Source organism: Sciurus carolinensis, chromosome 18, assembly GCF_902686445.1.
Source record: "Sciurus carolinensis chromosome 18, mSciCar1.2, whole genome shotgun sequence".
NCBI lineage: Eukaryota > Metazoa > Chordata > Mammalia > Rodentia > Sciuridae > Sciurus > Sciurus carolinensis.
Genome location: NC_062230.1, coordinates 23,408,282 through 23,423,383, shown reverse-complemented (window position 1 = coordinate 23,423,383; position 15,102 = coordinate 23,408,282). Strand labels below are relative to the sequence as shown.

Genomic DNA, 15,102 nt, shown 5'->3' with positions numbered 1-15,102 from the left:
TGGGGGCATCCAGCCTCCACTGCCAGCAGAATCAGCTCCCTTACCTGCTGTCGCCCGGGCTCAGCCCCTGCTCCAACATGCCCGCAGGGGAGGCTACTGTCCCACCCCCTGAGCTGCTTTCGGCCCTAGAGCTCTGGGAAGGGGGCTCTGGGCCTGCTGGAGCCAAGGCGCTGCCATCCATGGGCGGGAGTGGTGGCTGGAAAGCGGGGGATGTGTGCTTTCTATTTAGGGTGCCACCCCGCCGGTGCGCCTGGAAGTCCATGAGCTTCACACCAAAGCTGCAGAGAGAAGAAGCAGTCAGCACACACACAGGCCGACTACCAGGGCAGCAGCTTCACACCAAAGCTGCGAGAGAAGCAGTCAGCACACACAAAGGCCGACTACCACGGCAGCAGCCCTTGGGTTCACATGTATGTGTCAGGACCACACATGGGAACAGCGCCCAAGTTGCCCAGCATGCAGGGATGGGACAAGGACCACAGAAATGGCCATCCCCAACACCAAAGCAAGCAATTCAACTTGGCTTTAAATCTGAGCAAAGCCAAAGGGCCTGGGACCGATCAATGTCCTTGATCAACCTGGTGTGAGTGGCTGAAAGCGAACAGGCAGCCTCACTTTGAGGAATGTCATGTTAATGTGTTTACTTCCCTACTCTTCACTCTGGCTCAAACCAGTTTAGGAAACAAGGCAGAAGCCAAATCCAGAAGGCCTCCAGGGGGCAGTGTAAGGCCATCACACGGCTCTGCCTCTTCCCTGGGACCAGAGGCGGGGTGTGGGAGAGGAAGCGGGCTGGAAAAGGGCTGCTTCTGGAAGGAGGCGGGGGCTGGAGGATAAGAGGTCCCTCTTTTCACTGAAGCCTGTTGGTATATAAACCTGAAACCTCTTTTTCTCAGTCCAAAAACTAAAAAGATGCATGAGTCTCTGAGCTCATGTTCACCAGGTCCCCTGACATGGAGAATCCACCCAGGCAGATAACTGAGAGATGTGTCACGTGTTAAGAATTGTAACACTGCAATTTATAGCTTAAACTATATAAAAGCTGGGGCTGGGGTTGCAGCTCAGTGGTAGAGCGCTTGTCTAGCACATGTGAGGCGCTGGGTCCGATCCTCAGCACCACAAAAAAATAAATAAAGGTATTGTGCCCATCTACAAGTAAAAAAATATTTAAAAAAAAAATCTACAAAAACTAATTTTGTTATAGAAAGAATAACATCCACCAGGAATCACTAGTGAAAGTGTGAATGAGGGTTCAGGTAAGTGAGACTTCTACATTGAAAAATAATAAAAAGTGAATTCTGGCCAAACACTGTGGCACATGCCTTCAATCGCAGCAACTCAGGACACTGAGGCAGAAGGAGTAAAAGTTTGAGGCCAGCCTCAGCCACTAAGTGAGATCTTGTCTCAAAATAAAAAAATCAAAAATAAATAAATAGGACTGGGGATGTGGCTCAGTGGTACAGCACCCCTGGGCTCAATCCCCAGTGCCGCAGAAAGAAAAAGAAAGGAAAAAAAAACCAACTCCCATACACCTCTCTATAAGATCGGGCAATGAGTGCAAGAGCGTGTTGCTTAGTTTTGACGTAAACTGTTTCCAGTGACATCAGGGAAAGCAGGTGGCTTCCGACAGGCCTCTGAACTCTAGCAGTACTGGAATACAGGACATCTCATCACACGTAGGACAGGCTGGCACCTGACGCCAAAAGGCACGGCCTCCAGTACCCTCAGCCATCACAGAGCGCCTGCAGAGATCAGCGCAGACACCACCTCTCACCACATTCAACAGCCACAGTTTCCCCAGAACTGGCAAATGCAGAGCTTTCTCCACTGAACATCAAGTCCAGCGGCTGGCTTCCATGGTGAGACCAAGGGACACCAACAATTCGACTCTTTAAACAGAAAATCACACGCCTCACTGTGAGATGTGGATTGTCCTCGCACACAACCCTGGACCTCGGCCCCCACCCGTCAATTTGCTTTCCCGCCAGTCCACACCTTCAGGTGGACACGTGTGATGACCTGTACTGCAGGGGCGTACAGGCCATCGGGAAAGCGAGGCGCACACGGCAGGGTTAACTGACAAGCTACACCCTACTTCACGGTCAGACTGGTGCTGGGAATGGCCACAGCACGGCTCCTGGGCGAACTGGCCTCTGAGCAGTCGAGGTGCACAGGGGCCGACGAGGCCGGGCGTTCTCCCGCGGCCGCCTGCTCTGCTTTGCGAGGGCACAGTCTGAACGCACCTCTCCTTCTTCACCAAGTCCCCTTCCATCACCGCCATGCTGGCGGGCCGCTTCCTCTCCAGAGTCCCCGAGTCAGAGTCGTTTCCAGTGTGGGAGGCGTGATTGGAATTGGGGGTGGCGAGAGGCACGAATGCTTCTGATACATTAAACTCCACCTCTGCAAGAGAAATGGGCACAGCGTGGGGCACAGCACAGGCGAGAGGGGCCAAAGCACCCCATCTGACCAGGAGCCTCGCCCTCCGTTTCACACAGCAGCAGCCCCCGGCACCGTCACCTGAAGAACACCTGTCAACCCGGTGGGAGATAAAGAGAACCGGAGATGGGGGGGTCGCATTCATAAGGGAAGTCACACTGCTCTTCTGCTTCTCTTTTTGTGAAAAAGAAGTCACGGAAAACAGAAGAAGACCATGAGTGTAGATTACTTATTTGGTCATTAAAAACGTGAGAGATATTTACACGTTGATATCAGACAGAAATGAAACATCAAGGGCTGCTTTTCCAAGATTCCTCTCCTGGAAGGAACATCTGGGCAGAAGGCCCACAGTCCTTCATCCATTGCACCCTCGGGCGACCAACACCAGGGAGGCGTGATGTGAAGGACGGAGACAGTGGAGAGGAGCTGAGTACCGCCCTGGAGGGAGGGGGCCCCCCTGGCAGGGCTGCTGCTCTAGGGAAGCAGGGCTGAGGTCTGGACGCTGCACACGCAGAGCCAGTACCCACCAAGGAAGCGTGGGAAGCTCTGTGGGTCCCAGGAGTGCAACAAAGGTAGCTTGAAGATCTCTCGCTTTCGCACGAAACCCCGGTTCCCTGACCCGGTGACCTCACAGGCCCCAATCACCCCTTCCTGCTTCTCTTCCACCTGTGAACAAACTCCACCATCCAGCCTGAGAGACAAAAAGCCCTCTTCCACGTGGAGGCTCCTGGATGTTCAATGTCACTTCCGCTAAAAGGCAGACCCTGGCTCCCTTTTCCCAGGGCCTGAGTTTTCACCTGGCTCTCCGGCCACCACCTCCTAGTGATGCGTCTGCTTGCACGGCTGCCTTCTCCAGGGGAACAGCGCATCTCACCAGCAAACACACAGCAGGACCTTCACTAGATACTGGCTGAATATGTCTTAGTGAAACCAAGTCAGTATGTCAAAATATGAGTACGAAGGACAAAGACGGGAAAGAAGGTGCGGGTGAAAGCAGACGTGTGACCCCTGAGAGGACTCTGTACTATCACCCCACCGCTTTAGCAGTCCGTGGACTCGAAGTGGCGATTACCTCCAGGGAAGAACCAGTCCGCGTGCTGGATGATGGGCTCAATCACCGCCACCACGTGCACGGAGGTGGCCGCTGCCATTTCAGCCAGTGTTCTGCAGAGGAAGGTCACAAAATGAAAACGCTTCCCCCAGGCAGTCTCTGACTTGGCAGACGGGGTCAGGGCATCTCCATGAATCTTAAAGATATTTAATGCACATTTAAAAATGAATCCACAGGGCCCAGCCGTCGCCCGGGGGGAAAAGCGACCCCAGCGCGGCTGTCCTCGGCAGTCTGTGCAGCACCCAGGAGCCCTGACGCGGGTCTGAAGAGGCAGTAACGAGGGCTGCTTTCCTCCTGGAGCCTCATCGTACCTGGCGGCCTCCTGGGACCTAAGGTCACCAAGACCACCTCTGCCAGCGTCCCTAAGGACGTGCACTGCTACAGCGTGCCCAGAAGACGGACCCCATCGCCACGCTGAGGGCCGCATGCCTGCGTGCACTTGTTCTGGACCCCGGACGGGCGCCCAAGAGTCGCCACTGTCTGCTGCCACGTCCCAAAAGGAAGGAAACGGACGATGACGATCATCCGGCTGGGGACGCAGCTTGGTCGAGGGGCCTGGGGAAACACACACACACACACACACACACACACACACACCCTAGACTCTTTCCTGGTCTGTGAGAAGATTTTTGCTTAAGGTGCTTTCTGACACCTGTTAGAGAGCCCAAATTATGAACTTTAAGTGCACTGCTTCTTGCTGTTTTCACACTTAGAAATTCCTTCTCTGTCCCCCAAATTACAAAAATGTAACCATGTTTATAACATCACTTAAGTCTTGTATTTTTGGTACCAGCGATTGAACCCAGGGGCACTTAACTACTGAACCACATCCCCCACTTTTTAAATTTTTTTTTTTTTAATTTTAAGACAGGGTCTTGGGCTGGGGTTGTGGCTCAGTGGCAGAGCGCTCACCTAGCACACGTGAGGCACTGGGTTCGATCCTCAGCACCACATAAAAATAAAATATAGGTACTGTGTCCACCTACAACTAAAACAAAATATTTAAAAAAAAAAAAAAGGCAAGGTCTCACCAAGTTCTTAGAGCCTCACTCAGGTGCTTACGTGTTTAATCTGCCTGGAATTTATCTGCCATAAGATATGATCGATGTAGTTATCGTATGTCTACCTATCTTAACTTTGCTTTAGATGCTGGATCTTTATTGAGTAACCTTATAAAAGTTTTCTGAAATAAGATGGGGCACATCTGATGTGTGAGTGCAGGCGCCAGCTGTAGGAAAACAGGTCCACCAAGGTAAAGCTCAGGTGCCATTCCCTAGCGGGCTTCCCCTGAACGCCTCAGCTTAAACTCTCTTATCTATGTAAAGTCAGTGGAAGGTGGCAGGATAGGACACCCCAAAATATGCTCCTCTGGCCTGACGGCTATTTTAAGTAAGGCATTTGAGAAAGGCTGCATGCATGAAGGCACCCGACTTTCCTTTTTCTTCCTCAGGTAGGAGACACCTACTCCACGTGGAAGATGCCCCCTCCGAAGCCAGGGGAAAGGAACACTGTCACCGGTGACAGGGCGCGGAGGTCGAAGGAAATCTGCAGGAACCAGCCCTGCTCCACTGATCCTCGCTTCCGAGTCAGTTCCCCACATGACCAGCCAAGGCCCTGGTCTTGTCACGCTGGCCCAATTTACAACTTTTGTCCAACTCTGTACAAAATCATCCAGCTCTAACTGCCTCTTTGGGCCTTCAATTTCCTACTGTAGTGGGCCTACTACGTACTTGTAAAACCTGTGTGGTTTTCCCTTGTCAATCTGCATTATGTGATCTTGATTCTCAGGCCAAGCCAGAGACCCTAGGAAGGCAGAGTTCCGTATAGTCTGTCTGTCTCTCTGTCTCTCTCTGTCTCTGTCTCTCTCTGTCTCTGTCTCTCTCTCTCTCTCTCTCTCTCTCTCTCTCTCTCTCACACACACACACACCCCTATCTATCTCAACACCACACTGCAGGCACCAAGCTTCCTGGCTACCCAAGAGCAGGGACCCCTAGAAGATAGGGATAAGTTTCATACATCTTGTGTCACCAGCATCTGGGACAGTGCCCAGCTTATAGTGGTGTCCCGAGAATGTCTGCTGAATGGAAAAGTCAACTTCCAAACACTCTAAAGAACATCTTAAACTAAAATGCATATCATGAGTTATATGTCTATTCATCCCATCAGGCAGAAAGAAGAAATTTAAATAAGATGACACAGGAAAAGCTTACTTACCCTTCATTTTTGGCCCATAACAAATTAGGGCCTAACACGATAGCAATGTTGCTGGGAGTCATTTTATTGATGTCACTGGTCTGAGCGAGCTTTGCAAGGAACTTGATTAAATACCTATGGAAGAAAAGAGAAAGGGGCGAGCACGTCCCTTCTGAAAACAGAGGCAGACATGTCCCCGTACTGCCCAGGGTTCAGTCCCAGCTCACTCAGGGACTAAATGCAGAGTCGCCTCATCAGAGTCTGACTCAGGTACAGCATTTTACACATCTCTTATGTAATTTGATTTAGAAAACAGAAAAATTAGGGCTTGGAAAGAGAAAATACCTTACATGTAAATCTCTATGATATACCCACTCTTTGCTATATATTTCTAATCCAGTTCTCATTTATAGCCTATCTATTCTACCCCTAAATATATTACATTGTGACTAACAATGGGCTCAACATATTTTTAATACAAAGCGTAGTGTTTAAAACAAAAAAAAGCCTAGCTATATTGCTTAAGGAAATTGTATCTGAAAATGTTACGTTTCAATTGTGAAAATATCCAATTTACCATATAGATGTATGCTCTTCTGTGTAAGGACAGTAGTATACAAATATTAGGAACAACCTAGCTATTCATCAATAAGGCACGGGTTAAGTAAATCACAGTATACCCTTACAGTGGAATACTGTATAACCATACAAAATCATCATGTACTGATATTGGAAAACCTCTAAGATGTATTAAGCAAAGATGGCAGCGGGGAGAGTGGAATGTACAATACACACTACCATTTGGTTTTTTTAAAAAGTAGCCAATTGGAGAAAAACTATGTGTGTAGTATGAATATATGAATGTATGTGTTTGCATGTGCACTGACTCTTAATGAGAAGAATATAAGAAACTGTAAACATTGACTGTCTCAGGAGTAGAACTAGGTGGCTGGGGGATAGGAACAGAAGACTTTGCAATGTGCACATTTGAGTTCTGCACTGTAGCAATATACTCCAAATTTTTAAAAAACAGTACAAATTACAGAGCACAAGAAGGAAACGAAAGGTCAAATTCCAACATCCTAAGAACTGAGCTTGAGTTCCCACCAAAATGCAGTGAACAGATTAAAAGGATTGCAGTTTCAGGCTGTGTGTTGTTAATCAATGAGGGATATTACAAATACCAGCCAGCTCACGAGGCAAGGTTCATACTTAAGGTATTAAAAGGAACTCAGTTTAGCTTAATGATAGAAATCAAGACTGAATTCAAGCCAGGTTAACATCCTGGGAATGTCACCTGTAATAAGTTCTGTCTTTAAATGAGTCCCGTTGGAAGAATTTCCTAGGTTTTAAATTAGTTTCTTTCCCAGGGCCACCTCTCCCCCTTGGCTCTATGCTTCTTCAAAGTTACATATTAAGTCAAAGGGAAAACTGCAGCTAAATTCCAGAGGTTTGTCCCACGGTACACTTTCTTAGGAACACAATTATTTAATGAAGAAATATATACTCTCACAGTAGGATGATTTGTGCTCTATTTATATATGAAAGATATTACGGAGTATGTAAGTATCATGAACTTTGCAGTTTACATACTGGACAATTTGGACTCCAAAGTGAACCCACAGTTGCCCAGATTTCACAAGAATGACTTTGCTAATAGCTGCAGTAGCAACATGAAGGCAGTTTACCTATTAGTGCCAGACGTGCTAACGCGACACCACCAGCGTCAAAGCGATGCCCGTCACACCCACTCCCAGCAGCCCCAGGTTACTCAAAGCTTTCTAATGGGCCAAGTACACCCGAGTTAAATGGCTTCTCTGCAGGGATTAAAACCCACCTTCACTCAGGACCACGGCAGCATGCAGACTTAGTTTACAGAATGCCAATCATACTTACCTAAAATTCACAAAATTCTGTGGTGGCAACTTCTGACATGTTCTCCATAAATCTTGAAGTTTTTTGTCCTGATCCTGTACACTGGTAAACAAATTTTTATGTATAAAAATTTACTGACACCTATTATTATTTATACACTGCTATGGATTGACCTGAAATATCCCCCAAGGCCCACGTGATAATAGCTTGGCTGTCAGCCCTTGGCATTACTGAGAGGGGTGGGGAGCTTTAAGAGGCAGGGCCGAAGACAGACGTCATGACCCTATGTACACGTACGATCACATGAACGGTATGGGTCTACATCATGCACAACCACAGAAACGAAATGATGTCCCCATTTGGGTACAATGAATCAAAATGCAGTCTGTAAAAAATAAATAAATAATTTTTAAAAATAAAAACACAATATTAGAGACAAAAAGTAAAAAACAAAAAATAGGCAGGGCCAAGTTGGAGGAAGCTGGGTCACTGGGCGCATGTCCCTAACAGAGATACTGAGACCCCAGCCCCTTCCCATCTCTCTCTTTGCTTCCCTGTAGCTGTGAGGTGAATGGGATTCCTCCACCACCGGCCCAAAGGCAACAGGCTAAGCGACCATGGACTGAAACCTCTGAAACTCTGAGCAAAATAAACCTTTCCTCCTTTAAGCTAATTATTTCAGGTGTTCTGTCACAGTGATGGAAAGCTGACTAAAACGTGGCACATTAAGTGTGATGCTTCTATCAGTGATGGAAAGCTGACTAAAACATGGCACATTAGGTGTGATGCTTCTATCACTGTTTTCCACAGCTGCAAAGCAGCACAGACTTTGGAGAAAAAAAAAAAAAAAAACCTTAGACCAACACTTTGCACCGGGAGACAAGACACCACTGAAGATGTGTAGGCAATGTGTAGATTAGTGGGTGGTTTTATGGAGTCCAGATTTCCTTATCCATGAGCAGCCTGGCCACAGATCAGTTACCAAGTGCCAGGCACCCAGACTTCTGGAGATTTCTTGATCTCTAACCTGCTCCACGGCCCCAAGCCAAGAAGCCCATTTCTGCCCTGAAGTAGTTACGATAGCTCTTGCACTACATCGCTTCAACACACAAACTCCCAGAGGCAAAAAAAGGGACAGAGCAGAGCCCTGGAGCAGAGTCAATTCTGCACACTAGGAAAAAGAGTGCGAGCAGTTGACCATACTTTCTGGTGAGTTACGGGACAGAGGTTCAATACTCAGATGCCAGTCCATGTGGCACCAGGATGGAGCCATGTTGACATTTCTCAGCTGTAGAGTTAACACAGCAAGACAGACACCTCTTTCACAAAGTTATTCCCCTAAGAGTCTTGACGTCTTAGAATAGAAACAAGAGCTGATATTAGGATGAATGAAAGACACCACCCAATAGAAGAAACTCCACCTCTCTCCCTACCTGGCACTGACTATGGGTTCATTTAGTTCAGTCCCAGGCTAGGCCCAGGCTGGGTTCCAAAGATTTGACAACTTCAAGAACACTTGTCTCTGAACTTAAAAACCTCACCACCTGCCAGGGTAAAGTCCTCATTCCACAATTACAGAGAAAAGCTCAAGTACAAAAATCTGGATGAAGTGACATGGGATGGACTCACAGCCTACTGAAGTATAACTGATGAGAACAAATGGCTTACAGTCATCACAGCCCGTGTGACAGAAAAGTGACTGAGCCTGCGGATGGGGGAAGGGCACAGCAGAGGAGGTGAGATTTGCTCCTCTTCCCTTAAAAGGTGAGACTTAGGCACCTTAGGTTAGGAAACTAGTCAAAACCCTGGGGCAAAAGAGATGTGGAGGTGGCTGGCTAGGCAAGGAAGCTTCTAGGAGGCTTTAAGCAAAGCTGTCCTGCTTAGGACCAATGGTTGCTGGATATGTTGAAGCTGGAGTGGAGGGAAAGGGGTGCAGAATAGCCTTCGGGTCAGCAGGTCTGGGTCAGGAGGTGGCTCTACCTATGACTTGCTACTACCTGGGTCCTGCTCCTTGCTAAGCCCCAGTCCCTCTATCTGTAAAAAAGGGTAGCAATAACAGCAGCCTTTTATGATGTTAATCAAGGATTTCAGGAGGTCCTGGACACACAGTAAACACTCAGGGAACACGTCCCTCTTACAGGGTTGCACAGCTGAACCTGCAGGCAGCCTGCCACTCAGTCACATGCGAGGCCTGGCCCCACTTACAGGGTTTTCTTCAATACAAAGGGGATTTGAAATTAGCCAGTTCATTAATGTAGGTAAAATCAACATACTCAACCATATAAGTCATGCAATGTAAACCAATGCCTAAGCTGTGACTTTCCTGCAGTGATAATAGTAACACTTGATATTTTTACTCTAATATAAACAGAACTGTGACACATTACTTAATGAGCATGCTATCTTTTTTTTTTCTGGTGGTGCTGGGGATTGAACCCAGGGCCTTGTGCATGCGAGGCAAGTGCTCTACCCACTGAGCTACCTCCCCAGCCCATGACACCTGGGGGGAAATGACTTACAAGCAGGGCACCATAGTCCATCCCTGCTTGCAGCTTTTGAGATTCCTGTTTTCTTTTAACTTACCTTGCCACTTGTGTCCATTCCTCATACAGATTAAAAGTCATCAGAGGCTCAGGCAATTCCCGCAAGTAGGACTTCAAAGCACCTGCAAGTGTTCACACTCTCTCTGAGTAGGCAAAGGCAAGGCCAGAAGTCTCCCCAGGCATATTGTCTTGCAAACTGAAATCATCTCAATTACAATCTTCCAAGGTGTACAAAACAAGATCGTCACTGGCCAGGAGGGTTAGAGAATGACATGCTCTCAAAAGGCATTCAGTCCCTCGCAAAAATATGTCGAGAGATGGGGAGAGAATAAGATGAGTGCTAGAGCCACCCGTTAGCAGCCAGGCTGATCTGGGTTGTGAGGTGAAGGAGCGCACACCAGTACATCCAAAAATACCTGCACCATAAGCTCCTTTGCTTGTTTAATACGGGCAGCAGGGACAGACCACAATAAAAAGGAGCGCAAGAATTGTGTGTTACATCCTACCTCAGGGGATTTTATTAGGACGACATTTGATGATTTTGTCACCTAAACCTCCAATTAAACGTGGAGTCCTAACTGGGGCCTCTGCCACTTGGAGGGCAGCTGGACCTACAGACCCTCCGTGCAGCTCACCTGCGACAGCATGGGGGTCTGAGTAGAACTCGTCCAGGTGAGAAGCAGAACAGTCCAAAGCAGCCTTCAGCTTCTTTAACTTGGAGGCCCCAGCCCCGATTCGGAAAAGGCCCTAAAGACAAAGACAAGTCCCAGCCTGAAGTGCAGGTGGCAAGTGACAGCCAGCAGCAGCTGTGTGGCCGGTGGCGCTCCAGCCACCTCCGCCTCTGAGAGCAGCCGCAGAGCCACCTCGCAGGGCCGGCTGGAGAGGGGAGAGGCCCGAGGGTGCGCCCAGGGCTCAGTGTGCGGAAGGGCAGCCCACTTCCTGCCACGCAGGCACTCGCCCTGACTCCCCACTAAACTGCGGGTGCCTAGCAGAACTCCATCCAAAAGCACTTTTACCTCCAAAGGTTTGGCTTCCACAATGCTGCCTGCTGCGGATTTTCTAAATTTAGGAGTTTCTTAAAAAATTGACATCTCAAGAAAAACTGTTAAGCCACGCTGCTAGTCACTTCTCTGCCCTGAACGTGACTTCAGAAAAAGAGAAAAACAAAAAGCGTCAACCAAGAGAGGCAGGTGCGTGGGGACGCTGGGCCAGGAGTTAGGAGACAGGGCGGGTCCAGCTCAGGGCCCCCCACAACTCTTCACTGGGGCTGCCCTGGGCACTGCGGCAGGTCCAACCAGCCCTCCCCTCCCCAGGTGACAACCAAACATGACTCTGGACCTTGCAAACGGTTCCTGGAGAGCAGAACTGGCCTCGGATGAGAAGTGCCGACCTGAGGTACTCAAAGTGAGGTCATGTGTGACCCACAAACAGGAGGAGGGCTCCTGGGGGGCCTTGATCTGGGTGCTGACTGCACGAGTCAGTGAGTCCGTTTATTCTGTGAAACTCACCAAGCTGCTCACCTACAATAATGCACGCTTTTCTCCATGTTTGTTATACATCAATAAATGTTTTTTAAAGGAAAAAAAAGACTCGCACTTTGCTTCTGGCTCTGCCAGGGTGTGAACTCCCTATGTGCTGACATCCCTACCGACACCAGAAGAAGCATGAGAACTACCCTGCTTGGTTCTTGGGGATTTTCGGGGGTTTTTTGTAATGATGTCATAAAATAAAGTATACAAATGCATCCTCTTCAAAAAGAAAAAAATTGCACAGCACTATACAGATGTAGGGCGCTTACTTTAAAAAACTACAGCTCATGGAAGCTCTGACCCATTCATGCATCATGAAATCCATGACTGCCAATCATGAACAGTTGTGGGAGGGGGTGGGAGAAGGACAGAAGGTGGACAGACATGACCCTACATGAATGTATGATCACACGAATGTGTGAATCTACATCATGTACGCTAGAGAAATGAAAAGTTGTGCCCCATTTGTGTACAATAAATCAAAATGCAGTTGGTAAAAATAAAAATTAAAAAATTAAAAATAAAAATAGATTCACACAGTGTATTAAAAAATCATGAACAGTTTAAAATGATACAAACAAGACAGGAAAAGGTCAAAGTATGTAAGAAGCAGGAAAAGTAAATATTGTTCTGTGACATGTGCTTCGTTTATCATATATAGTAAGGTGTGATGTACAGGGGCTCAAGTTAAAATGTTGGTCAAGTGACAATCTGAAAACACCATTCTACACAATCCAGCAGTGGCTGTGCAATGTGAGTGGTGGGACGGAGGTGGCATCATGTACTGGGCAGAGAGGGCACAGAGACTTGGCTGCAGCCTGGGCAGCCCTCACCTCCTCCTTCATGCCTGTCTCCAGGAGCAGCATGACACAGGCTTCGATGGGAAGCGCGATCTCGCGTCCACTCCGCTTCAGGTGCTCCTCCAAAGGCGTCCCGAAGGCCGGCTTTTCTGCCCACTTATCTAGAGCAGCAAACAGGTCAGTAAGACATCTGGCCACCTCACGCATCACCACATTGTTGTCTCCCCAAACTACCAAAGGGGATTTTCTAGCAGATTGGTAGCTGAGGCTTTGGGAAGGAGGGAAACCCCTGTGCTGTTTGCTTTTGTTATTTACCATTCACCGGAGCAAAGACTACGTGCCAGACCAGGGCGGTCTCTTGTGGAACAGAAGCCCTGAGCGCACACACGACACCCAAGACAAGCCGCCCACAGGAGCGACAATGTGCCCTTGCACCTGTTACCACGTGACGTCAACACACAGTGGGCTGGTGGCCTTGCATGAGAACAGAGGGTGCATGTGAATATACTGTTTTCACTGAAGAGAAACTTACTCTAGCCATGCAAAGCAGCACCGGCCTCCCAGCTAGAGGAGAGACAGACTCACTGAATGTGAAAATGGAAACCATCTCTTAAAATGTCAAACGTGAGTCCGACGCTCCCTTCACAGGACTGGAGATGGTCAGGCGCACATGCGTCAGACATGGCATCTCCAGGACAGGCAGAGCTTCTGAATGCTGCGTTCCCAGACAGACCCGAAGCACTCCGAGGAGAAAGACTACCCTCTGTGGCTCCCGCAGCGCAGGCCCGGGCTGCCGGGACAGCAGTACAGCAGGTCGGACGCCCTGCTTCATCCACCAAAGATCTGAGGCAGCTCAGCAGAAATGCATACAGTAAGGTAGTCAAACAGAAAGAAGGATTTAGAAAATGGATATGCTGAAGGAGAGTAAGAAGGATTCGGCCAGCCCGGCCTGCTGTGGGCAGGGCAGAGACCTATCGCTGCCTGTGAGGCACGCAGCAGTCCGAGAGGGAAGCTGGCTGACGGAAAATGCCAGGGGGAGCACTCAGTTCTGTCCGTCCTGCTCGGCACCTCCGGCGGGCATGTGTCCAGTCACTCTGCTATGGACGGCTGGTTTGAGGAAGGCAGTAACTGAGTCCGGTGCGTTCTGACACCTTCGCCTACCTCACGGCAGGGGACAGAGCCCATACGCAATCTGCACACAGAGGCTGGAAGAAAACCAAGTCCACAGGCCTGAGAGCTGGAGACAGTTAAAGACGAACAGGAAAAGCAAGTGGGGGGCAGGCCCACTGAAGAGGAGAGGAGGGCAGGAGGCGTGGGCCACGCCAGGAGCCAGCCGCTCGACACCCTCAGGACCGCTGGAGCCCCTCACCCCCAGCCTGGCCCCAGTCCAGCCCCGAGGGAGATTCTGATAGAAAAAGCCTGGGGGGCTCACGCCCCCAGAAGGCAGAGCTCCATGCCGGTCAGCTCTCCCCGGGACACTCTGTCCCTTTCATCTGAAGAAATGATTCTGAGAAGGCCACCTGAGCCCTGTCCTGGAGGATAGTCATCGGGGCTTCTGCAGGTGACACCAGCCATCACCTCCATCCCATGCCCAATCCTGAGAGGCTTAGAGGTGGACACACTCCCATCATCAGCTAGAACCTTCCGGTAAAATGAACAGAGCGAGCACTACCGCTCAGCCCGGTGTGACGTGGGTAGCAGGTGCAAGAGAGAACACTGCCCTAGAGACGGCTCCCAAGGCAAACTCCAGAGCACGTGCTGCCCTCTCAAACCACGGCCCGCCAGGTGCCAGGCACTGCAGGGGACACCCAAGCTGACAGGGGCTGCCCCCAGCGAGAGAGCAACTGAACGGTGAAGGAAATACAGGACACAGTGGAAACACGTAACAGTCACTAACAAGACACGACAGGTTTGCCAAGTCACGGCCGATCAACGGACAAGGGTCATAAACACAGTTGTCTACGGGGACCAGACAGGCAGCCCAGGTGCATGAACCAGGCTGGACAGCCAGTCTGCAAGGGGCAGCAGCCACCCCTGGGGCCACACCAACGTTTCCACACAGGAAAGCATACCCAGGATCGCTAGATCTTCTAAACGTCCGAGAGAAGCCAACGAGCAGGACTGTACATGGAAGCATCTGGTTTTTACATGATGACAACTAATTAAAAAATTTGTTTGAATGAGATACAGCTGTTTGTGACTTCTGGCGCCGACCATCAGCACGAGACAATTCAGGAGACAGTCCACGCGGCTTCAGGGTCAGAGAAGGATTCCCGGTGAGTGAGCCTAGAAGGGCCCCACGAGGCGGATGGAAAGCAACCAGCCAAGAGCAGGCAGGCACCTCTCGGGAGGGCAACAGGCTGAGAGCAGCCAGGACGCAAGTCTGGAAACTTCCAACTCGCCCCACAGCTCCCACCAAGGAGAGGAGCCCGCGGAGCAGAGGGAACCAGAGGGGACAGGAGGAAGGCAGAGCACAGGGCGAGACGGACAGCGCCCATGAGACAGGTGAGAGAGGAAGGGGCATCAAGTCATCAGAGCTGGCTGGTCTGGAGAAGGTGGCATCAAGGGGACAAGGAGGGGACAAGCACGGCTGGAGTCAGATCCCTGAGCTGAGGGG

At 49.6% G+C, this 15,102-nt stretch overlaps 1 protein-coding gene across 1 annotated transcript in view; it reads right to left on the bottom strand.

The window, feature by feature from the left end:
• Positions 1–15,102, bottom strand: part of Arhgap17 (Rho GTPase activating protein 17) — an 83,773-nt gene that overhangs the window by 13,974 nt on the left and 54,697 nt on the right. The window contains 8 exon segments of the mRNA XM_047533030.1: positions 45–278; positions 2,241–2,397; positions 3,506–3,597; positions 5,760–5,873; positions 7,635–7,715; positions 10,197–10,278; positions 10,792–10,903; positions 12,519–12,646. Of these exon segments, the coding sequence (XP_047388986.1) occupies positions 45–278; positions 2,241–2,397; positions 3,506–3,597; positions 5,760–5,873; positions 7,635–7,715; positions 10,197–10,278; positions 10,792–10,903; positions 12,519–12,646 (1,000 nt within the window).